Source organism: Asparagus officinalis, chromosome 6, assembly GCF_001876935.1.
Source record: "Asparagus officinalis chromosome 6, Aspof.V1, whole genome shotgun sequence".
In the NCBI taxonomy this organism is placed as follows: domain Eukaryota; kingdom Viridiplantae; phylum Streptophyta; class Magnoliopsida; order Asparagales; family Asparagaceae; genus Asparagus; species Asparagus officinalis.
The window spans coordinates 44,273,231-44,300,215 of record NC_033799.1 but is presented as its reverse complement, the minus strand read 5'-3'; the positions used below and the strand labels follow the sequence as shown (position 1 = coordinate 44,300,215).

Sequence of the window (26,985 nt, the reverse complement as noted above, 5' to 3'; positions counted from 1 at the left end):
TGGTTGAGGTGATGGGAAGGGAAAGTGAAGTGATGAGTTAGTTAAAAAATACATTTTATTTTGATAAGGATAGACAATTGGATAATTATAAAAATAGAATAAATCTCCTCTCCCCTCATGTATTCCTCCAAATTGGAGGGATGTTCTCCTCTACACTTTTCATTTATTTTGCACTTTCTCTCACTATGCCTCACCTCACCCTACCTAACCTCATCTCATCTACCCCTCTAAAATTCCCTTACCAAAGAGGATTTTTTTGTTTTGTTGCTCAGCTCACCCTACCTTCCCTCTTATCAAACCAAGCTTTAATGTGCTGTCATCCTTGATTGTTATGCTGCATTCTTCGTCAGATGAATTTCCACTGTAAATACCGTTCTATAGAATTCTATAATATTGCTTCTTTCCTAACTCTTCAAGCAATCCCTGCAATCATATCAGCTCCTTTGTAGCCAACCTACATACTTTGCTTCTGTTTTTGACATCGTAACAATATTCTGTAGCTAAGAAATTCAGTTAGTCATTGTTCCCTCTTCCATGAAAGCATAACTCTTCATGCTTCTCCCACTGTCTTAATAACTGGCATGATTCACATCTAACATATCCCCACATCTAGTGTGTGCCTTCACCAAAACATAAGCAATAAGTGGATGTCACCCGATGGTATCTAAAGATTAATTTGACTGCATTGTAATGCTCTTTCTCTGGATTGTGCATGTGTCTGTTCACAACTCCTACCTCATGTGCAATGTCCGGTCTCGTGCTAACCATCTCATGCATCTAACTCCTACTGTGGAGTCATATGATATACTTGTCATATCATCCCCCTGCTCTTGAGATGTCTGATGGTACTTACCACCAAGTTTGAAGTGTGGTGCTGAAGTAGTGTTGACTGATTTTCCCTACTTCATGCCGAACCTCTTTAGCACCTTCTTGATGTAGTCTTCCCGAGATAGCTATAACTTCTTCAACTTACGATCTCTTAATGTTCATGCCAAGAATATATTTTGCTTCTCCCAATTCTTTCATAGAGAATCTCTTTGTCATCATCTTCTTGAGATCAATAATTCTTTTCATATCATCAACATATAGACATAATATACATAAATTTTCTCATCATACCTTTGAAATACATACAAATGTTCAACCTTATACGTAGTTAACTCTATCTCATAATGAAACTGTCAAACTTAAGGTACTATTCCGTGGTACTTGCTTGAGTCTGTACAAGCTCTTCTTCAATTTGCATCCTATTTTTTCTATCCACTTGATTTTAAATGTCACTAACTAGTGTATGTAGATCTCCTCTGAATTCTCATAGAGAAACGTCATCTTCACATTTAACTATTCTAGATTTAAGATCATTAATGCCACCATGCTCAATACTCGAAGTCATCTTGACCATCGGAGAAAATATTTTCTTGAAATCAATATCTTCCTTCCTGTAGGTACTCCACAAGTCTCACCTTTTACTTATTTCCGTTAGCTTCATCCTTCATCTTGTAGGTCCACTAGTTGTATAGCTCCTTCCTTCCTGTAGGTAGTTTGATGAACTCCCATATTTTTACTTCAGGAATCCATCTCGTTCTCCATGACTAAATCCTGCTGCTTTTATCTCATTTTGCAATGCTTCATTACAGGTCTTAGGCTCACCATAATCTATATATAAGATATGATCCTCTACTGGAGAATACATATGTGTGCTCTGGTAATACATGGCAATCTCCTCGATTGTAGAGTTACAGGTTCCTCTGGAACTGATGCTTGTGCATGATCCTCTGATTCACTTTTGCTTTCAACCTCCTCGTTTTCGAGTCTAGCCTCATTATTTCCACCTGTGATAGCCTCGAACTCTACAAATTCTAGGCTTTCCACCTTCTTGGTTCAGTCTAGCCTATATTTGTACATGTGTTCTTCATCATCAATCACCTTATTATTGTGACAGTCCCAAAGCTTATAGGCTTATAGCTGAACTCATATCCTCTGTACCCAAAAAAAATACACTTCTGAAATTTGGAGTCTAGCTTGCTCCTCTTCTTCTTATCAATGAAGGCATAGCCCTGCATTCAAATGTCTGTAAACACGAATAATTGATTGTCCATACCTGTTTTAGAATATTGTTATCAAGCGCTTCATAATAATCATGTTCATCCTTTCAACGACTCCATTTTGTTGTAGCTGTGCGTGGTATGGTCTTTAGCCATCTGATTTCGTGCTCTGAGCAATGATTCTTGAACTCCTGCAACCACCACCATACTATACCAGCAACAAAGAGTGGAAGACTCTTATGTCCCCCTTACTACCCGTATGATGTCATAGTCAAATGCTAAACGTTCTAGTCTATAACGATACCGAAGCATGTATAACCTGATGAATATTTGTGTTAGTCTCTCTAGCCTAAGAAATCAATGGCAAATAGACGGATGTGGGGGGGGGGAAGCATCCGGGAAGGGTGGGATTAGTAAGGTGTAGGGGTAGGGGGGGTAGGGGGGTAGGGGGGGGAGGGGTAGGTTAGATAGGAATATATATATGATGATATAGGCGCGTAGTATAGGTACTCTATAGACTCATATACGGTAATATATAGTATGTACACGTGATATATGTAGGATGAATCGATCTGTCTAGGAGACGCTAGGTGTGATCGAGATGTCTGATATTATATTGTATCATCTGTAATTCAGTACACACACTAGAAGTCACGATATCACACTCTTCATATTTATTTCAACAATACAGTTTTGAAAACATACCAATAATGACATTCAGGTTATATTAGAGATGTATTAAAAATATGTGATAGTGTCTAGAGAGGTAATGTGGTGGGTCTTAAACAAACATGCATATAGTGTATATATTGATGTGATTAAAGATATACATGATAGAGTAACAACTAGAGTAAGAACTAATTAAGGATTGACTAAGGGGGGGTTAGTCACCTAGAACTTTTTAAGTAGAACTGGGATAATTGTAAAGTGGGATAATATTTTGACACTAGGATAATTTAGTGGAACAATAATGGGTAATTCTTAAAGTGGGATAATTTGGTAGGATAATTTGGTGGGATAATGATGGATAATATTATGAAGTTGCATAATTTGGTAGGATAATTTGGTGGGGGTAATGGTGGGTATAAATTACTATTGTTAATAATTATATATTAAAAATAATATAATATTGATAAGCAAATTCTAGTAATAACTATAAAATATAATGCAATAAAGCATCACTATTCATCTCAAATAATAAAATAATTTACAAATAAATAAAAATCTAAATCCCTAGAGTGACTCGACTTCCATCATCCCACATGGCTTCTATCATCCCACATGACATTTGTCATAGAATTTCTCCAAGCTCCTACATCTACTCGTTGAGTCTGTAACTCGTCTTCTTTATCGGAGTCATCGTCTGCATCAGCAACATTTCGTGGAGCTTCTAGCGGAGGATCATAAATGTCGAAGTTCAAATCTCATAACATCATAAAGAAAGAAAAATAAGCATTTTCAGCCATTAACCCTTTGGACCAATCTCATCATGATCGCTGAAATCAAATCAGCAAATAAATAAAATGTACATAGGAATCATCCATGGCCGCTAAACAGATGATCGACAGATGAACTATAAATATCCCAATTAATTTACTGAGCCAATTTAATAATAATAGATAATAGATATCACCATTAACCATTCAACATTTAATCATCAATGTGATCGCAAAGTTGCTTTCTAACTTATTAAAAAAACATATATAGCCCGCATATCTTTAGCACTAACCCACCAACACTATATTCTTAACCTAAACCACTGTTGTGGAGAGAAAACTTAGATCAAACAAATAATAATAAAGTAATTTAACGTCAAAAAGCTATCAATAAAGTAATACATCTTGAAGATAATAATAAAAGATCTAATCATCATAAAAATAAAGTAAAGACAGAAAAATGAACGGATGATTGACTTCATGGCAGAGAAATTTTCTAGGCGGAGAAACTAACCAAGAGGGAGGGAGTCGGCGTTTTACTTTTTTTTTTCCCAATTGTATTCTTTCCAATATGTGGGATAATTTGAGAGGAGAACTTATGGTTATATATATAGGTAGTATAATTTGTGGGATAATTATGACCAATTATCCTAATTCTAATTCTAGTAGAATTCTACTTGACTAACGCACCAAAAACATAATACAGTTCTAGTTCTACAAAAGTTCTACTTGACTAACACTATAAAAAAGTATCCCACTTCCTAGTTCTATGTGACTAACATCTTAAAAATTTATCTCACAAATTATCCCGGTTCTAGTTTTAAGTTCTAGATGACTAACCCCCCCTAAGCTGTTTCATATTACCATCGGTTTATATCAATGGTTAACCTTAAGTCCTTATCTTTTTATACTAGTTATTGACCAACTTACTAGGCACATCTAGGATGAAATCTCATGGCGTATGTTATTTACTGATGATATAATATTAATTGATGAAACTAGAAGAAGAATAATTTCTAAAATAGAAAGGTAGAGACTAGCTCTTAAATTAAAAATTTAGAATTAGTAGAAAAAAAACATAATATATGGAGTGTGTTTTTTACAAACTTAAGAAAAGAAAAGAGCCTATAGTACATATTCATGGTCAAAAAATATCTAAAAATGATCATTTTCACTATTTAGAATCAATCATTCGGCGTAATAGTGAGATTGAGGACGATGTTGTCCATCGAATGAAATCCAGAATGGTTAAAATGAAGGAGTGTGTCGGGGGTCTTATGTGATCGTAGAATACCAATGGAACTAAAGAAAGAAATTTTATAAGGTAGTTATAAGACCAACAATGCTTTACGGGTCAAAGTGCCGGGCAATTAAAAAATATGTGCAAAAAATGAGTGCAGCAGAAATAAGAATATTACGATGATTTTGTAGGTATAAACTAAAAGATAAAATAAGAAAATGAGTGCATCCATAGTAAATTAGATATTGTTCCTGTTAAGAATAAATTGAGAGTGAATCAACTAAAATGGTTTGGTCATGTACAACAAAGACTTTTGAGTGTACCAGTTAGGAAAAATAATAATATTATAGTTAATGAGGCTAGGAGACCTAGAGGTAAACCTAAAAGAACTTGGTTGGAAGTAATTAAGAAAAATATGATTGTGATTAACTTAACATGGGAGAGGTCCCATAATAGAATGAAATAGAAAAATAAGATTCATATAGCCGATCCCAAGCACTTTGGATAAAGGCTTTGTTGATGCTTTTGTTGTTCTTATACTAGAAATCTATGATGACAGAGTTTTAACTTGGAGTAGGGTGGCAAGTATCATTCTATAGTCGGAGTACAACTCACTCTAATTAATTATCAATTTGACATGGAGGTTGACATTCACCTAGTGAGTTTCACTCTACCTAAGAATTGTCATAAATCCTGAAGTGGACTTGACACGTCCCATGTTCCAAAATAAGAGTACAGACACATGACTCGACCGATAGCATGTACAGGGAACCGGGTCAAGGTGGCACTTGTGCATACTTACGTCATTATTTAGCTAGTCCAATGAATATGAGGACAAAATGGTAAATATGTAGTGTATGTGGTCAAACTACTAATATAGTTAACAAAAGGCAGACTATGACTAATCATAATAAGACAACTCTTAAACACGATAAGGTGGGTTCAAACTAAACATTGTTATAGTGGTAAAACCAAGGTTACAAAAGCCCTAGGCGGCCTAAATGTTGGACACTGCGCCTAGAGCCTAGGGGCCTAGGCGGGTGCCTAGGTAAGCCTAGGCATTTTTCTTTTTTTAATTACAATTAATGTTATTGAAAGTGCTAGGCACCCCGATATGCTAAACTGACACCTAGCGCCTAGGCACTAGGTCTTGGGGAGTATTTTTTTTGTTTAAATGGTGATGAAGGAGATTTTGCTGAAGGTTGACGGAGTTAAAGGAGGTGTTCGTAGTCGATGGAGGCGGTCGGAGGAGTTTGAAGGAGGTTAGAATACGTGGATGCAGCAATAGAGAAAATCATGATCAAAATCTAAGCTGAGTAGTCCGTTTAAACAGTTCTGGTCTTGTTGGTGCTCCCAATACCTAGGCAGGTAGCCTAGGTACCGCCTAGACATAAGCAAGAGCCTAGGTGTGCTGTGCAAGAACTTTTAAAACATTGTGGTAAAACTATAATATAAACACTCAATAGCTAATTAGAGAGTAAAACAGCCATATCTCACAAAATCTTGTCCATAAGCTAAATCATCATAACTTGCAGAAAGAAAACAAATACAAGAGTCGTTAGGCAGGCGACCCACAACAAGCACCGGGAGAGAAAAGAATGAATGAAAGGCAAAGAGAAGGTATAACCCATAGGATATACTCGGAGATTGGACACAAAAAGCATATATAGAGAGGTAGACCAAACAACAAAGAGATATATCGTGCATATGTTTAATATGAGGAAAACTATAGATAGCTCCATAGAAAGTGAAACTCAATATATCACATCACATAAAACGTAATGGAACAACCATACACTCAAGTGCTCAGGATCATTACTATCCATTATGCTAATCATGCAATGCAACATTTTTGAATCTCAAATAGATAGTCCATGTCACATATCACTTCCTCAATCCACTCTCAAATTCTAATATATGTGAACCATCTTATTTGGAAAGTTTTTCATTAGTCTATGTGTATGAGACATCTGTCGGATTTATGATATCATCTAACTTTATTAAGTTTATGATAGCAGAAAACACATCCACCAAGTAGTCATATAACTTCTCATATTCAGTCCCCCGATTTTACCTATCAATTTACTTTATATTAGTTTGTTGTACATAAAAATTTATACACTTATTCTAAAAATCTCAATGCATAGAAAACATCGCTTCATGACATTTGATACCCATATGAATAATGATATCACACGATACTCATTTATGGTGCCCTCTATGTTGAGAGCTCAACGATAACGATATCTCGAATTATGTATCCAAACATATTATCCTTCATATAGCTTGCGTGAGAAATTCCAAACGAAATCCAAGAATCCGGTGAAGTGATACCTTGGATATTAGACCATCAAATGTCAAACAAACAAGAACGTCAAGTGGGTAATGAAAATCCCTAATAAGCATATTACATTGTCATTTCCCAACTTGGGTTTTAAACATAACATAATGGGTCTCGACATCACGCACAACTGAGCCTTAGGGCTTGTTTGGATTGAGGGGAATGAGGGTGAAGGGAAGTTAGGGGAACCACTCACCTCCATTCACCTTGTTTGGGAACACTTAGGAGGTGAAGTTAATTCACCTCCATTCACCTTGGTTCACCCCCTAATAGTATAAAAATTGTTACCCCCCAAATTGGGGTGTAACCAAGGGGAAGGGAATTCCCTTCCCTTCCCTTCCCTTCCCTTCACTCAGTTTCCCTTAACTTCCCTTCACCCCCTACAAATCCAAACATGCCCTTAAACCATGATGCAATGTTACATGTCCGAAATCCACCTACAAGGGGATCATTGTTCATGTACATCATAAATAGAACAACCATCTAAATTATCTAAGTCAAGTAATTTCAACTATCGTCACACATTCCTAACATCATCACGTCAGACATACTAGAACACAGAAAACATGCATATATTGTTGAGAACTCAAAATCATATGTTTGTCAAATACTACTAGTTTTTAGGACTTTTTGGGCAAACTCTAAAACCATAGGAAATCAAAGCTGTATGTAAAATCTTCTGGATATAGGTAATCTCCACTTATAGAAATGTATGAAGAAGGAAGGACTGAAATTGAATGTCTAAAATCCAAATTATGAAAAAGGGTAATAAACTTAATGTCTGCCAAAACGATGTCGGATAATGAGGCAGCCCCGAATCAAAGCACATTCCGATGCCTACTTTTGCATTAGTTTAAGTTCTAAATGGTATCAGAAGACATGAGGAACCCATGGAGGAACCAAGCTCAACTTGCACATTAGATCCTTTCTCTTGACCATAGAAGTTGGGAACGTGGTACACTATAGCAAACCGCGACCCGGGTTCAGTCGCCCTAGATCGCGTGGAATACGATCAAATTCACCAACTCCAGCGACCCAATTTAGAATCCAAACCTGTTAAAATTTTGAAGAAAAATAACTCTTTTGAAAGAATAAACAACGAAAAAAAAGTGAGAAATCAAGATCCTTTTACCATTAATATCATTTAGCATTTAAGAATCAAACCTCAAACGTACCACGTTTCCTGGCAATACCATATAAGCCTACCCCTATTGTACCTAATTCCTAATCAGTGGTGTACCATCTCTCCATCCTGTGAACGAGACTAACCAGGTTCCATGCAACTATGCTCTTAACTCACTGCCCGACAAACTGATGTTGGCTTGAAGAACAATTTGCATCAGAGTGTCTGGCAATAGCTTATCTTGTGCCATTTGAATTATTATTCCCTCATCTTTTGATCTCCCCCATTCTAAAAAGTACCGATCTCATTAATTCATGTCAAGAACCATTTGCATCTAGTTTGGGATCAAACGACGAAGTATTTATAAAATGAGAGCATAATTTCAGTATTAATCAGAAGTATAAGCTTTTTATAAGTAAATAAGTTAGACTATCAAACCTACTAATTTAAACCATAAAATAATAGAACCCAATCATGCCCTAAACTCAAATTTGAGCGAAGGATTTGTAGAAGATGCTTTCCTTAGAGAGATATCAGTTGAGCTTCAAGCTTCTCCAATGGTAGATTGGGCAAAAGAACATCTTGCTTCTGAGATTAGAGATGAGAAAGTCATAAGTTTGAGCATTTTGGACGAGGTAGAGAAGAGATTATATGTAATTTTCTTGGGAGAGGGTCTATTGCACTAGATTGGGGTTTGAACTCCATTCTTCACTTCTAACTTTATCTCCTGTCTATGGTAGTCGCCATGGCCAGTTTAAGCAACTTTACGAATATTCTAAAATGTTGATTTTGATGACATATTATACATGGATTAATGATGTTGAAATCTTTTAAAAATTTATTTTTAGATAGTTCATGTGTAGTAGATAACATCTATAGGTTTGAATTTTTATTTTTAGGTTATGAATTTTAAAATTTGGTTGATAGGGTTTACATGTTGGATACCATTAATAGCAGCCTAGCTCAACTATATGTGTGTGTGTGTTTTTGTGTATTTTCACTAACATAAACACCAAAATGATAGTTTTTCTAACAAATCCCAGCATTAAAGCAACTGTACCTACTCCATTTCATGTACAATAGGAAATGAATCTTCATTTTTAACATCTTTTCCTTAAGAAGTCATTAGTCAAATCTAATGCAACCTTGATATTAGTGTTGGATGTAAGGATCTTTAGGAAATGAATATTTATTTATAATAAACATTTTCTTTAGAATGTCATTAGTCAATATTTGGGTCAGATAGCAGTAATAATGGAAAAGTAGAGGAATTAGAACTTGAAATGGCTTCTCCATAATCTATTATGACGTTCATTATAACTTGATGAATTGGTATCAAAATTTTCTTTATCTTTGGAGAAAGGGCAGTAAATACATCTTTATGCATGCATATTTGATGTGGGAGTGCCATTCCCTTTATCATTCTATTGAGACTTTACTCCATTTTAAATGCCAAATAACGTTCCTTTTTTAAGTTTTTATCGTGGATGTCAATTGAGTAACTTAATTATCTGCTGAGACTCTATTGTTTTGTTTCTAAATCAGAAGACATTATAAGGGTCGCCAAACCGCGTTGCATAGTCAGCAATGTTCAGGAAGTTCTTTACCTCAACCAACAGATGGTTTTTGTAGCATCATTGAGAAACCTCTTGCTTCATCAGTAAGTCCTGTAGGAACAATATTCTAATCTATCTGATAAGTGTATGATTTCATATTTTTGTTAAATATATTACTCTATTCTTGTTTTATTTAGTCTATTTTTATCCAGATGCAAATTCTGCCAAAGTAGTGGTTTCTGTTGACAACCTTAGTAGCTATCTTGTATTCATGCTTACAGTTTGTGACTTTAGGTTCCTTATTTTGGAAATCATGTCTAGCGAGGTGAATCATTTGTTAGAAGTCAACAACTCCTGCCCACCTAACCTCCCTATCTACCTAGCTACAATAATCATCTAACTCTAATAGTATATACCTACCTCATAAGAAAACTTATGTATACCCCCTAAGTTTGATTTGTAAGGCATCCTAGTAGCAGAAAGAGAAAGAGAAAGAGAAAGAGAGAGAGAGAGAAAGAGAGTATTTGTATTTAAGAGTATAATGTATTTGTACCACTAAAGAAATAATAACAATATATTTCTTAGTATCCACCACTCCTCTCAACTCAACAAGTAATATCATAGCCTGGTTTAGGGGCGTGTATCTGCTTATCGTATACTCTGTGACTGTCACCAAAGGTGGATCCTCCACATCAGAAATTAAGTTAGATTATCATTTACCCTTTGAAAGTACTGGACACTGTTTACGAGTACAATACTATTTATAAATATGATTACTATTCACGAATATAATTACTATTCATAAGTACTATTACTATTCATATAAAATAGTAGAAGTTGTAGCTCGTGATAGAAGCAAGGCGGTTAGGGATCTGCTCTCTCCTATGGTGATCCTATCGGCATTCTTGAAGGCTGAAGTTCGTGTTCAGTTCGGGACTGTGAAGTTGGTTGATTAGGGATTAGACTTTGCGTGGAGATATTGAAGCAATACCACATCACGATGGCGAATCTGGCAAATACGACTACTACACTCAAGAAACTTAATGATAATAACTATAACTACTGGAAGACGTGTATAAAATACTGTTTACAAGGACAAGACCTCTAGGAGGTCATCGGGGGTGCTGAAACTACAACACATCGGGAAGCTGGCGAAACACTAAGAAAGTGGAACATCAAAGCTAACAAGGCTATGTATGTGCTAAAGACGACAATAAAAGATCTCGTAGACTATATGCGAGATGCTAGAACTTTGAAGGAGGCATGAGATACGCTCGCAATACTCTTATAAAAAAAGAACGATGATCAACTTCAACTCCTGGAGAATCAATTGATGACCTTACAACAGAAAAATTTGACAATCAGTCAGTACTTTAAGAAAGTAAAATCACTCTGTTCAGATATTGCTCAACTAGATTCAGATTCTAAAGTATCCGATGCAACGACGAGGAGAATAATCATTTACGGTTTAAGATCAAAATATCACAGACTTGTTGTTGCTACACACGAGTGGCCGATTCAACCAACATTATTAGAGTTGGAGAGTTTGCTCGCTACACAAGAAACCCTAGCTAAACAAATGAACGACGTTTTAATAAAAAGCGAAGATGAAACACTCTTCAGTAGTAAGGAGAGAGGCAAACCAAGAGGCGTGAGGAAAGAGGAGTATGAAAAGGTTGGTTCAAGTTAGGACGGTCATACACCGACAAAATACAACAGCATGAGAAGCAATATGATCGTCGAGCAAGGAGACCTGACAATAGCTGCTACAACTGTGGGAAGAAAGGACAATTTGTCAGAGACTACCGTTATAAAAGAAGGTCTGCAGAGGGCAATGCTGCAACATCGCACAGATGTCAAGATGATGAAGAAGAATGGGATGTCCAAGCATTCGTGGCTATCATTAAAGATGTACTAGTCGACGAAGACGAGGTTGTAGAAGAATCCGAGTCTGCATTTGCAGCGGTTTCAGATCGAGAAGAAATCAGTTATAATAAAAATTGGATCGTTGATTCTGGCTGTTCCAATCACATGACGGGAGATAATGGGAAGCTTGTCAACATGAAGGAGTATAAAGGTGACCGAGAAGTTGTGATAGCGAATAATTCAAGATTACTTATCACATACATCAGAAAGACTATATTTATGCCTCGCTACAACCCAAATTGAATATAACTACAAGATGTATACTATGTAACGGGTATGAAAAAGAATCTTCTATTTGTTTCCTAATTAACAGCTTCTGAGAATTATGTAGTATTTGGACCACAAGATGTAAAAGTCTATTGAAACTTGAAGCCACCTAGAGAACCTATCATAGACGGAATGTAGAATATGTTTATGTGATGTCGACATAATCGACATACACAATTAAAGCCAAAAGAATGAGACGATTGATTTGTGGCATGCTCGGCTTGGTCATATGAGCTATCACAAGCTCAAAATTATGATGGAAAAGTTAATGTTGAAGGGGCTACCACACTTGGAGATTCGAGGAGGGGCCATATGTGAAGGTTGTCAATATGGTAAGACGCATCAATTACCGTATCAGGAGTCATAGTTCAGAGCCAACGAATCTTTGGAGCTTGTACACTCAGATGTATTATTTAGTAGAGTAAAACAAGAATCAATCAGTGGGATGCAGTATATGATCACTTTTATCGACGATTACTCGAGGTACGTCTGAGTTGATTTTATAAAAAAAAAGTCTGAAGCACTCTAAATTCAAGCAATTTCGAGACGAAGTCGAAGGAGAACTTGACAAGAAGATTCGTTGCCTACGCACAAACAACGGGGGAGAGTACACATCAAAGGAGTTTTACGACTATCTAAAGCAACACAAGATTCAGTGACAGCTAATGTGCCCAAATACTCCGTAGCAGAATGGCGTAGTCGAAAGAAAAAATCGTCACCTCGTCGAAATTCGCAGAAGCATGCTTCATGCCAAGAACGTGCCAGGACGTTTTTAGGCCGAGTGTATGAAGACTGCAGCGCACGTGATCAATCGGTTACCACAACCGAAGTTGGAGTTCATGTCGCCCTTTCAGAAGTTGTGGAATACCAACCCAACTGTAAGCCATTTCAGAGTCTTCGGTTGTGTATGTCATGTCTTTGTGCCTAATCACTTACACAGCAAGTTCGATAAAAATGCTATAAGATGTATATTTGTGGGGTTGATAATAAAAGAAAAAGACGGAGATGTTGTGATCCCACAACTGGACAACGCTACACATCAAGGAATGTTGTGTTTGACGAAGCCTCCTCTTGGTGGGCTTCACAAGAAGTTGCACTCCCAGACTCTAGTGATCTAGAAGATCGGTTGCAGAAGAAGCTGGGGGAGCGAGGAAGGACTACGTCAATCAGAGAAGACAAAATCAAGCTCTTCAACATCCTCAAAGGAGAATAATTCATAGACAACTGGTGTTGATCAGACAACGTCAGAAGAAGAGCACCCAAGCCAAATAGAGAATATCGAAAAAGAACCAACAAAACAACTTTGAAGATCAACCAGACCCAGAAAGCCGAATCTCAAGTATGCTAATATGGCCATTATGAAAGATGTGAAGGAACCATCTACCTTCAAAGAAGCATACGAGAGTCAAGAATGGAGACAAGTAGTGAGAGAGGAAATCCAAGCACTGAAAAGGAAATTAGAATTTTTGAACTTGTGGATAGAGAAGTCGCTGTTGGGGGGAGTGTTAGAAGTCAATAGCTCCCCACCCCACCTAACCTCTTCAACCTACTTAGCTACAATAATCACCTAACTCTAATAGTGTATACCTATCCCATAGGAAAGCTTATATATACCCCCTAAGTTTGATTTGTAAGGCATCTCAGTAGCAGAAAGAGAAAGAGAAAGAGAAAGAGAAAGAGAGAGAAAAAGAGAGAGAAAGAGAGTATTTGTATTTGAGAGTATAGTGTGTTTGTACTACTAAAGAAATAATAACAATATATTTCTTAGTTCACACCACTCCTCTCAACTCAACATCATTATTGCAAAATTTTCTCAAGTAGTTTCTTCAGACTTCTGATAGGGTTATTTTAGCTCTTCTTTTAATTTCTGATCCTTCAATCCAACCTTGAGAGGTTCTTCTCTGTGATGACTCTTCAGTTCATCTTTGCCTGTGCTGTTACCACCTTAGCACTTCTCTGCATGTTATCCGTGGCGGTTGCGACTCCTAGATCGGAGTTGCCTCTGTCCAATTATTCTACTTAAATATAAATCCATCATCAATTGCTCTTTGTATCATTGAAAGCCTCCCTTGTCTATAGATTTCTTGCTTAGGAATTTTCCATAAAAATGTAGAGGTTTGCATCAAGTCCCTAGCATGTTTCAGAATTGAGCCAATTCTCTAGGGGCATAGTGAATTGTTGCGGTTACTGACCAAATCAAATAGTGATGATTCATTTTCCAGAAGTGACCCTTAATGAATCTGAATGGGAGAAAAGGATTCATGTTACCAATATTTATCGGAGTAAAAGGTTCTGTTTTATGTCGTATACAATATCCATCCATCGCGACATTCCTAGTATGGCACATTCATATACCATGCTAAATAATTAGTCATACATTTATTCAAAATCAAAATATATGACATCGTAGAATTATTAACTTCAGCTCATTTGTGGTCCTACTCAAGGCCTTCTACAAGTTCAACTACAAGGCATGTTTACTAGCATTCTGCCGGACTTTAGTTTGGAACTGTTAGCTATTAGCATGTTAACTTTTCTTTCATCATGTGCAGAAGTGTTTATCATGTAACTTGTTAAACATTCCTGCACCACCAGTAGCTATTTGCATTAAACTTGGCCTTTCGTTGACATGCAGAAGTATGTGTACTTTTTTTTTTCCTTCAAAATTTTAGTTCAACAGCTTACCATGTCCACTCTGGAGAAAAGATTGAAGCTTCTCCATTCACCTTAATGCTATTTCTCCTCCGCTTTTTAGGCACGGACAAAAACTAAGATTAATAAATCCTTGGAGGTGAAAACAATCACAGGAAAGTTACGAAAGGTCATAAGTTTACACCTTAATCATTTACTCACTCAGCAATCAAATCATACTGTTTCAAATATGATTACTAATTTACTGATAAAAATCTACAAACACCTTCTTTTAACGAAGCCTTAAAATCATTCATGTCCCTAAGTTAATGAATAATAATACCTTCTGTTTATGTATCTAAACTATTGAATACCTATTGAAAATGTTAAATCGAAATAGGCTCTTATAGTAGGTTTCGAATGAATCCATGTCCATAATGATGAGAATAATTTAGTTATTGATATGTTCAAACAAAGAAGCAGTTTTGGAAATTTACCAACAACCTAGAACATGCTAACAAGGTAACTTTTATCTCCTTTTTAGTAATTGATGGGAGGGGCATGATCCCCGCTGTCCCATGCATGAAGGTGCACCTGTTTTTTGGTCTCAGGCTCATATTGAAGTTTCATTGTGCTAATTTTTCGCCCTCTCTCTTTTCTCTTAGAGTCCTTCTGGTTGTGGTAAAAAGTTGACCATTGGTGAAGATGAATCTCCTACCCCTTCAAGCAGTGACTCGACAGTTGCTTGCGATAGAGCACCATCTGCTTGTGCTGCATTTGGTGAGGAGCCTCTCAATACTTCTACTAAGTTCAACAGTTCAAGGACATTGTCTACAGGCATGATATCACATGTGCCAGAAGAGGATCTAAATGAAATTGAAAATAAGAAGAAAATACTTATTTTGGATAGTCAGAAACAAAGTCTAAGTGGACATCAGAACCATGAGTCATCAAAAAAATATTGCCAAAGTGATTACTTGCTAGAACATATTTTGTCATCCTCTGAGGAAAACCCCAGGAGTAATAATTCATCTTCTCTCTGGGGCAATGATGATATCACAGAAGATATAATTCCCGATACACATTGGTTGGATTCAAGGGAATTTAAGCAGCCAACTCTTGTTGCAGATGATTCAGCAATGCAGACCTCCTTGCTAGATTATCCAATTTCAATCTTGCAAGCAATGGCTCTTAGTACTTCCCAAGATTCTGAAAAGGTGCCCCCTCACATTAACTGGGACGGTGCATCTTCAGACTGGGAACTAATGAACTTAGCTTCTGATTTTGAGGCTACATGTACCCCAGGGAATCCCAAAAGTGTCAACACTTATAATACAGCAGGTGTTAATTCAAGTCGGAAAATTGGTGAATGTTCAAAACTTCCAGATAATGACAAAGGAACCTCTGCCCAAGGTGAACAGCACAGAGTTCAAAATGTTGATCCATGGTACGAGGGGGATCTAAGAAATGGCATGATGCCAGATGAAAATTATGCCAACTCAAGACAAGATGGAGTTAACTCAAACATCCCTCGTTGGAATCATATTGTAGCTGATCATCTGGATAACCCTCAGAATCTCGCAGATCATCTTTATAGCATTAATAGAGGTGGTGATTGCTCAAATGTACCCTATTCTTGGTCGCCATTCAATAGCAGTGATACAAGATCTGCCTTCGCAATTTTAGGTAGTGCTAACCAAACAAGTAGCCTCTACCAGCCAGGTAACAGTTCATTTACATTTCAATCACCTTATAAAAGATTGCTTACAGTCTGCCATGTCATATTTTGTCCAATTAAGTTGCAAAGGAAAAAGCTTAATAACCCACTTGTTTGTTTTTCTTCATTTGTTTCTTTTCTTAATGATATAAACTTCGTTATTTTGTGTTAATTGCAATCTCTTGCATGGAACTAGTCTCCACTGTTCTTCGGAAATCCTAAGAGATTATATCACGTCTATGAATAGTATGTCATTCAATTTCTTATCGTCATAATAAATTTCAGTATATAATTCAATTTCATTATATAATTTAATATCTAATTGTAATAAGAAACAACAACCATAGGCAAAAGTAACCGGGTTCAAGGGACAACCACCCACACAACATCCTGACCTTTTCCCATGAAGATGAATTAAGAAATGATGCATGAAGAAAACCACAATAGAGCTCAATGAAATAGACTATCCAAATTTAAGGCCAATGTCAACCTAGATTTTAATCCTCCATGCAGAAAAATCTCTCAAGAAGGAGACTATGCTTGTTGATACAAGGTTTTCCTAATTTCGTTTTATCATTTTTTCCCTTTTATTATAACTCTTCAAGTTCCAATGTAACATGACAACCGTGCGTTTTTACTTGTTGAGCTATTTTACTTGTTTATTTGTCTCAGCTTAGCATTTCTCCATACCGTATTGCTTATTTAATGGTTTTATTGTGCCAACAGCTTCACCCATTGCAAAGGCAGTAATATCTCGACAACCAAGATATCCTCCTGGTTTCACTCCTAGAAATATGTCAAATGAAGGCCAGTTATCTTCTAGATCCATGAGATCTGGTATGCTTTTTCTCTTATTATTATACAGACTTATCCAGAAATAATAATGATGGTCACTTAGAACCCCACAAAAAAAGAAGAGTAATGGTTTCATGATACAGGTAACGCTCAATTCAACTTCTCTAGAAATCAATCTCTTGCAAATTCTTCCCAAATAATACCCAGTAACAACAGCTTGTTCAGTGTGGAGCCTATCGATGCTCTTAAAATGGTATCCAGGGCACATCATACTTCTCCAGACTATTCCCATTTGCTTGTTGATGACAGTGGCAGGAGACTTCAGTATCAGTTGAATTTAGGAAGCAGCATGTACCAGGATCAAACAGAAGTAGATCAAGATGAAACTTTCCTATCTCAAATGGCTTTGTATGGAGGGCAACAAACTTATCATAGATCAGGGGAAGCTTCTACTTTTAGTAGCCCTACTGCAATTGATCCTCGGGTTATAGGCAGAAGAACTCAATCTGGGCTGACTAAAACTACGAACACTGGGCATCATCAGTTGCAGCAACCATTTTGATTGCTAACCTCGCTGAAGAAATTTCTACTGGAAATTGAAGGAACCAACAAGTCCATTATAGGAATGTACATGCGGAATGGGGGATAATTTGGAAATAGTATCTTATTTCTGAACTTTCTAAGCTCCTGAAACTTGCAGTGTTTTCAGGTAATGGCCGAAGGCTTATATAGTGAACTATATGGACATATATATATATATATATATATATATATACATGTTACAAAAATATGTGTAAACAATATAAGTAATCTGTCATGCCAATAAGCGTCAGACAATATATTTGCTATGAACTCTTAAATATAAATATATATTTGAATAAAAATTCGTATCTTTAAGTTTCCATGCTGCTCGACAGTTTCAGGAGCTTGTTAGTTTTTGCATTTTATTTTTTCTTCCTTTTTTGTTTATCAGCGAGGATTAGGTTATTGGCTATTTTCTCTTATTTGCTACAAGCAAATGTCTTGGGAAATATTCTCTAACTGAATCGCAGGCAAACTTTAAGCAGACGATTCACTATCTTCACCCATATTTTACTGCATTGAGGGAAAGATAAATGTACCATTGTCTGAGATGCTTTTTATGGGTAACATTAGCCTTTTTTTAGTTTTTGTGAACGTGGCTCATATATATTTTTGGAGTAACTCCATCTGAGACCTTCGACTCTTGATCATGTTCCACAACTCCATGAGGTGAAAATTTAGTTGGAGTTGTTTGCAAAGTTTCTTCTGGCATTGATTGATCGTATCTTGATGCAGACGGTTACCTTTTGAAGGTTCGGACACACTCTACTTTATACCATCAACAATTTGAGAAGATGTGTTTATGGGAATGCAAATTCTATTCTATTGCAAGACGCACGTGAAGAATGTTCTTTTTTCCCCTTAATGTTTTATGCTAGTGGTTATCATAGGTGCAAAAAGGTCGGTTTTTTCTCAGATGCTAGTAATCGTGTTTTTGTTATCTAAAATAATTTTTTTTAAATCAAATGCATATGAGATGGAGATGGAGATGGAGATGGAGATGGATTAGATAGCCAGATGAGAAGGGGGAAAAAAGTAAGACGTCTCACTTTTCTTTTCTTTTTTTCTTTTGAAAACAATTGCTTCGGTGCTTCAATAATAAAAAGAAAATTTTAATTGGTAGGAAATCAAAATTGGCCTAAATAATAGGAGGTTCATTTTCCTCTTTCTTTTCCTTTAAATGCCCCCCCTCTGTTTAATCTCTCCAAAATCACTGTTCACACTTTACTTTTTCATTTTTATTTTTTTAAAAATAAAGCGCTCCGCCATGCAAGAAATTTTATAAGGCCCATCCCTTATAAGAATGACTTTAGTCTTTTTGTATTTGTAGTCCTATCAACATTTCCGTGCTCATAAAAATGGACTTTGTTACAATCAGATTCTAGTGCTCATACAGAAGTTACTAGCATAATTTTGTTAAAAAATTTTTAAATGACCAACTTCATAAAGGAAATCGAGATTGGAGACTTAGGCTCCACGACAAGCAGGGGTTGATCTAGTATGATGGTGTCAAGTGACACCTCTCAAAATCTTACAGTTTAAAGTTTAAAGAAGCACATATGACCTTGTGAAGCAAAGTAACACCTCTCCAATCAGTGGGCCAAACATAACCCATTAACTTAAATGGCCTAATTCACTACTTACCAAAAGCTACCATCAATTTTGAGAGAGAGAGAGAGAGAGAGGGATATATTTAGCAGTATTTTGAATAAGATTATTATGTAACAAGTTTAAAACACAAACACGCATAGATTAATTGTAGATGTATTTAGTTAAATATATTGTGTACGTATCTCATTAAAATTTCTGATTATATATTGAATGTGAGAGAAAAATCACTAATATCGTTAGTTTATATATACTATGATACCACTATTATGAATTTCTAGCGTCGACTTGGACAACAAGTTCAAATTAAATCCAAATTTGGCAACATCGGGGTCCAATGCTGCAATAAAAATACACAGTCTCACAAACAAAAGGGAAAAAAATTTCAAGTCGGCAGTAACTTCTACACACTGTTGCAATCATAACAATTTCCTCACTTCTTGTTTGCGTAACCATTTTTTCCCTCTACACATGTTCAAACTTTTTACACAAAAAAATTTAAATTTCGTATATAGTCTTCGATTTAATCACGCACAATAAAGTGTAGCAAACCTTTCACATGATTTGCAGAGGTAAAATGAGCTTCATCATTTCAACAAAAAAAAAGAGCTCATCACAAGTATATGATCTCAACCCATACATGAATCACCTTACAAAAATAAATGCAGTTAAATCTTAAACCCATGAGACGCAACACATTAAAAAAGAAGGAAGAAAAGAAAAGAAAAGAAAAGAAGACATGTCATGCCCCCAAACCGCACTGCAAAATCTGGGGTTAGCGACAATGGCGACAAGTGCGTGAATGCATGCCAAGCCTATGGTGCGTTTATATATATATGAGAAATATGGGTATGCTTGGTACCAAACACAAATTTTGTGCTTGGTAGTGAGGTGGCACAATCCCCTCCACTCATTCAAATGTGGGACCCCATCCATATGGGTTGAGGAGTGCATGAGTATATGCAACCATTTGAATGAGTAGAATGGATTATGCCACATCACTACCAAGCACTATTTTTTTTTCTTAGTACCAAAAATACCCATTTCTCTCTCTCTATTATATTTCTATAATATATATATACTATATATATATATATATTATATATATAGTATATATTTATATATTATAATATATACTATATAATATTTATATATATATATGAGTCATTAATGATGTATCCCTTGATAGGAGAGGGATTCCACTCATGAACAATGTGTGCATAATTCCCACCATGTAAAATTTTCCTCTCCACTTTATTCTACTCCCATTCACATGGTGGGTATTCTAAGTTGCCGCCATCATTGTCAAGCGAAGAAATCCGCCATTGTCAAAGATATCAATTAAATCTTTTCCATCTCTCTCTCTCTCTCTTAATAATATTTTTACTAATGATACTACATTATACCTCATGATACTACCGAGAGAGAGGGACGACGGAGAGGAGCGGAGAGCACGAGAGAGAGGAGAGGCGAGACGAGACCGAGAGGATTAGACGAGAGAGAGATGAGATTACGGATATTAAATGTAGTATCCTTACTACTTTCGCAGGCGAGATTCCATTGCCAATGATGTGACACCTAATTTCCACTTGCTAAAATTTATCTTCTTACTTACTATTCTCTCTCCTTCACATTGTGGTAGATATAGCCACATATCATTGTCAATGAGGAAATCCACCTCCTTATCAAGGATACCATCTTATAAATTATACTTTATATATATATATATAAATATACTTATATATTAGAGAGAGAGAGATGGTTGAGAGAGAAGAGAGAGAGAAGATTAATGAGTATCATCTTGACAGATGTAGCGGGGATTCCCTCACTTGACAATGATGTGCACTATGCTTCCCCATTCACAGGTGGCTGATAGTCCCAATCCATTATAAGAGAAAATCCTCGCTCCTTATCAAGTATACCATTAGTCTCTCTCTCTCTCTCTCTCTCGCTCTCTTCTCTCTACTAAATTATATATATAATATTATATATACTATATTAATATATATACTGGCCTCAGTCGTATATTATATATATGTATATAATATATATATAGAAAAAATAGACAAAACTGCTTACCAAGTGGTTCCAAAGCAACTTGCGATATGATGTGACCTATATTCGATGTCCTACCATCATATCAATTGGAGTTGAGTGACAGGTGTGATTCTATTGCTCCTTATACTTCGAGGTGTGATTTAAGGGAAAGATTAGACAAGCATCACTACCAATTGTTTAAGCGACTCTGGTACCAAGGTTCTTCATTATTTCTATACGGTTATATTATATATATACTATATATGTATAATTATATTATATACTTATATTTTATATATAATTACATATATTAAAATTATATATCATATATATATATATATATATTTATATATTAATATAATACTATATACATATAGAGAGAGGAGAGATACGAGAGAAATTCGGAGGTCTTCTCCTGTTACGAGGACGACGAGCAGAGACGAGGAGAGAAACTTGTAGGTGAGCTGTCACGCCCGTCGTTCGTTCAGCGTGCGCTGCAGCTGGTTTTTTTGAAAAAAATCCCACCGCTTCCCCTTTTTGGATTTACCTAACTCTCTCTTCCTCGTGACCTCAAACCACAGATCCCACCCTCTCCTCTTCTCCCTCCAAGATCCAGATCTCTCTCTCTTACACCCACGATCCAGATCTCTCTCCCTTCTTGCCTACTCCACCTCCAGTCCACCCATACCCCCATCAAGCCCTCTCCACCCTCCTCCCCTCCCCTAAATCTCTGCCACGACACCGACGTCACCCGAGAACCACCAAAAAACCCCCCGTGTGTTCTTCCTCCTCCGCGTCGAGCTGCTGATCTCGTCGCCATCACTCTCGTCGCCATCACTCTCACCCGAGAACCACCAAACAACCCTCCTCCTCCCCTCATCGGTCTCGTTGCCATCACTCTCATCGTCGAGCTATTGATCTCGCTCCTCCCCAAATCGAAGGCATTGCAGGACCCCCTTCCTCCTCCGCGAGCCCAAATCTCGCTGCTCCCAAAAGCTTCATCCAGGACTCTTCCTGTGACGCCCCTGGGTTCACACGAGGCTGCAGTCCTCGGTGAAACCAAGAATATCAAACCTGCCATGCACCACACCGTGCAATAACATGTTTCACCATCACAATTAACATATCTCTAGTAGAGTCAACAACAGGTGTAGGTACAAAAGCAAGTAAAAGATAATACAAGAGATACTGACGAAATCAAAGAGATCAAATTAACACATCTCCTCAACCAAATAAACTGGAATACATAGTCAAAGTCTGAAATGAATAACAATGATCTGGAGATCTCAACATGTCTCAAAGTACATAATATCTGATACAGGAAATAAGGCACACAGCCTTTACAACTCTAGAACATAAACCTCTTAAGTCGAAAAATGTCTCAAGTGGAGTACAAAATAAAATACATCTAATAAGAGGATAAATAGAAACTAGTAAGGGTCGTCCCCATCCTGCGACTCTTCGGGCTCCTGGCTCGTTACCTGAAAGGGGGAGGGACAACGAGCGTCAAAGCGCTAGCGAGCAACATCACAACCAACCCCAAGGAAAAGGGCTCGTTGTATACAGAAAATACAGTTAATACATAATAATATAAAATCATTTGTCCTAAAACAATGGGTTTTGGTATTTAGGAAATTACAACACGAGCGTAGGTACGTCGAGCGAAATAATCCAAACAAGGAAACCCTCATGTATATACCTTATATCTCAAATTGTAGATCCCTAAATACTAAACCTGAAGTCTAATACAAGAAACAATAAATAAAACTAATACAAACCCGTCTCTACCGATAAATGAAATCACGACAAGGCCACCACAAGTGTCATGCAAACTCACATGAGTGTCATGTCCGAAAACGATTAAGTGTCCAAAACAGAGACTATATAAATTAAACGTCCAACCCATGGACTGAAAGTAACGAGTGTCCAACGCATGGACTGAATATAACCAATGTCCAACGCATGGACTAAATCTAACCAATGTCCAACGCATGGACTGAATATAACCAATGTCCAACGCATGGACTGAATATAACCAATGTCCAACGCATGGACTGAATATAACCAATGTCCAACGCATGGACTAAATCTAACCAATGTCCAACGCATGGACTGAATCTAACCAATGTATGTCCAACGCGAGGACTGAGTTGGATTATAGTCCAACACGAGGACTTTAGTGGATTATAGTCCAACACGAGGACTGAAATGTGAATGCACGTCCGACACATGGACTGAATAAAATACGTGTCCAACACATGGACCGAAATGATAAGTATCCAACACATGGATCAACAGTAAGATATGCCCAACACATGGACTATAAGTAAAGAGGTGCAATTGTCAAAGGTATATATGGAAAGATATACATATCCTAAACTTGCACGTGTCTCGATGTGCGGGTCTAAACTTGTGTCAAAGTTGTCAACTCACATGTATAGACAAGTCACTATCATTGCAATGTAGTGTCAGATAATCGAGGCAACCCCTCGGACGTATAAAATACACAACCAAAACAAATACATACACAAACAGTGCGGCGGTCGACCGCAGAGACCACTCCGGTCGACCGCGCATAGGGCAGAGGCATTCTGCTCGACAGAACGCCCAGCGGTCGACCGCCGCGTCACACGCGGTCGACCGCGAAATGAACAGAAGCTTTTTCCAGATTTCTGTTCTGCTTCGAAATCGATCCAAACAATACACCCATGCTTCCAAACAATATATTACACATTCTAATACATATGAATCATCATATAATAACTTCTAGCATGTAAACAAAATCATCACCAAGATTTGTGAACTTATATACACATGATTTAAAAGTTATAAAACAGTAAACTTGCATCAAAACTCAGAGTTCAAAAACAATTTTTCAGATCCGGAGACAAAAGGGGTGAAGTTGGGCGAGATGTTACTCGCCTCTGATGAGAACCAAGCCCTAGATCTGTAGGAGAATGATTCCTCTCACTGAATCCACCAAGAATCTCGCGAAATTCCACCGAAAATCCTTCGAAACGCCCAAAAATGCCACAAACCGAGCTAGGGTTTTGAGAGGAGAGAGAGAAGGGGGCTGAGGCTATTAGGGTTTGAAAGAGGGTTCTGAGAGCTTCAAAACGAGTATATATAAGTGGGGTAACAACCGGGTTTGGTATAAACAAAACCCGACCCGAAACAGAACTGGCAGAACCAGGTTCGCTGCGCGGTCGACCGCAGCGACCACGGCGGTCGACTGCGCAGGTTCCTGGGTCATTCTCAGACTGGGGTTCGGTGAAAAGGCTATAACTTTCTCATATGATCTCGGAATGAGGTGATCTAAGATTCGTTGGAAAGCTCTTGAAGAGACCTACAACTTTGATCTTATACACTTTTCCAGATTCTAAATGAATCAGTGTACAAAACATAGAAACTCTCAACTGGTCAAAATTCTCAGATTCTCACTATTTGCCTATGCGCATGTTTTGTGTATTTACACTCATATATTCACAAATATACATTGAATTGATCTCAAATCAATTCCTATCATACTCAAATATCAAAATACATTATTTTCACTATATAACATATTTATAATTATTTATCACACTATATTCAAATTTTCGGGGTTTTACACTTCCTCCTCCCCAAATCGAGCATCCGAGCAATACCAGATCGAGGCCTCTGAAACGTGTTCGTGAGAGATTGTGCTTTTTTTATTGGAGGTGAATAATTATTTATGTTTGTGTTTGCTAAGATCATGCTTTTTTTATTATGGGTTAAGTTGTTTTTTGTTATGGGCAGTCCTAATGGAGCTTATTGTTCTGGGTTTAAGCCAATTACTCATCAGATGAGGCTTTATGTATATTCAAATTGTGCATGTTTGTATGGTTAGTGTAAGCTCAGATATTTCTTCGCAATGGTTAATCACTTATACTTTCTTAACATTTTTATTAGCATTTACAAAATTGTTTTTTAACTGTGATTATTGTTTGGCAGCTATCCTCATATGCTGATCCTTTATTTCTATAAAGGAATGGGTAGTCCTAGAGTTTAGTTCCATGGACTTCAGTGTACTGTTGATTTCATATTTGTTTGTTTTCAGTTTCCAATATTTAGTTTCGCTATGTTGCATATAAACTGTGATTTTTACAAATTGTGATTGTGCGAGTGATTGTGAGAAGTTAATTGAATCTGCCACTACAACAAAGAAATTAAGAGAGTTGAAGACAATAACTTCCTAACATGTATGTACATGCTACCGCACTTATAATTTACTGATAATTTCTTTTTAAAGCACAAATTTTTAGGTGGTCCATGACAAGAAAGAGTTTTTATATTGTGAAGAGAGGTCGACGATGTGGCATTTTTGATAATTGGAAGGAATGCAAAAAAGCAAGTTGATAAATTCCCAAATGCCGCATATAAAGGGTATGAAACGTACGAAAAGCCTTTGATTGAATGGGATAAGCACATCATCGACCGTGATTAAGCATCCAACTCAAGGCGTGTCTAGACACCTGTTTATGTCCAAACATCTGATTCAGCATCTAGCTCAAGAACTACTATTTCCCCCATCTATGCTTTTGCATTGGGTTCAGTGTTTACAATATTAGTGCTTGTAGTATGTATTGTTGCAGTATTTATTTTTTTCTATATTGCAAAAAGAATGTGATTGTGAGAACTTTCTTGGATATTCACTCTATTGTGTATCTTGGTAGTATGTAAAGTACGCAAAAAGTATGTGATTGTGAGAACTTTCTTGGATATTCACTCGATTGTGTATCTTGATAGTATGTATAGTACGCAAAAAGTATGTGATTGTGAGAACTTTCTTGGATATTCACTCTATTGTGTATCTTGGTAGTATGTAGAGTACGCAAAAAGTATGTGATTGTGAGAACTTTCTTGGATATTCACTCTATTGTGTATCTTGGTAGTATGTATAATATGCAAAAAGTATGTGATTGTGAGAACTTTCTTGGATACTCACTCTATTGTGTATATTGCAAAATGCATGTATATTGTTTTCTTGTCTTGTAGATGTTAGTAGAGGAGATAAAAAAGAACAGCAACATGTACGCTTACAAGTTTATAGAGGCAACAAAATTTATAGAGGCAACATAATTTATAGAGGAGATAAAAAAGAACTTTTCTTGTACATGTTTATAGAGGCAACATAATTTATTGAGGTTAGTAGTACTTTCCATGTATGCTTACAAGTTTTATGGCTCCTGATGGGAAGCCTTGACATCAAATTCAAAGACAACAACAACATCAGGTAGGTGGGTAGAGAGTGTTATGCTGGGAAATGGGGAGTGTCAACCTCCAAAAAAGAACATCCAAATTAAATCTATTTCATGCCTTTAAAAATCATCCACCAAATCAAAATAGTAACAAAAAAGAATAGCCAAACCGCTATTTCATGCATATAAAAAGCATCCACCAAATCAAAATAGTAACAAAAAGAAATGAATATGCCAATTACATAGTCAATAAAAATAATCAAGATGACAAGAAATGAATATGGCAATTACATCTTCAATCAGACAAAGTGACAATATATATTACATAAATTTTCCTTGATCAATAGCACAGGAGATGCAAGATCCAGAACTATAGATCTATAACATGCACATGCCATCTTGTGAAGCTCATCAATCCTTTTCTCTGCAGCAAGAAACAAGTAACAGTTAATACATAGA

At 36.7% G+C, this 26,985-nt stretch overlaps 1 protein-coding gene across 3 annotated transcripts in view; it reads left to right on the top strand.

The window, feature by feature from the left end:
* LOC109846491 overlaps positions 1-17,815 on the top strand; it is a 28,779-nt gene extending 10,964 nt beyond the window's left edge. The window contains exons 9-12 of one of the 3 annotated variants that reach the window (XM_020415750.1): positions 9,734-9,845; positions 15,231-16,287; positions 17,009-17,119; positions 17,221-17,815. In XM_020415750.1, the coding sequence (XP_020271339.1) occupies positions 9,734-9,845; positions 15,231-16,287; positions 17,009-17,119; positions 17,221-17,639 (1,699 nt within the window). In that variant the 3' untranslated portion in view covers positions 17,640-17,815. Of the gene's footprint in view, positions 1-9,730; positions 9,846-15,230; positions 16,288-17,008; positions 17,120-17,220 lie in introns of all 3 variants that reach the window. The other 2 variants (XM_020415749.1, XM_020415751.1) reach the window with 2 other exon arrangements.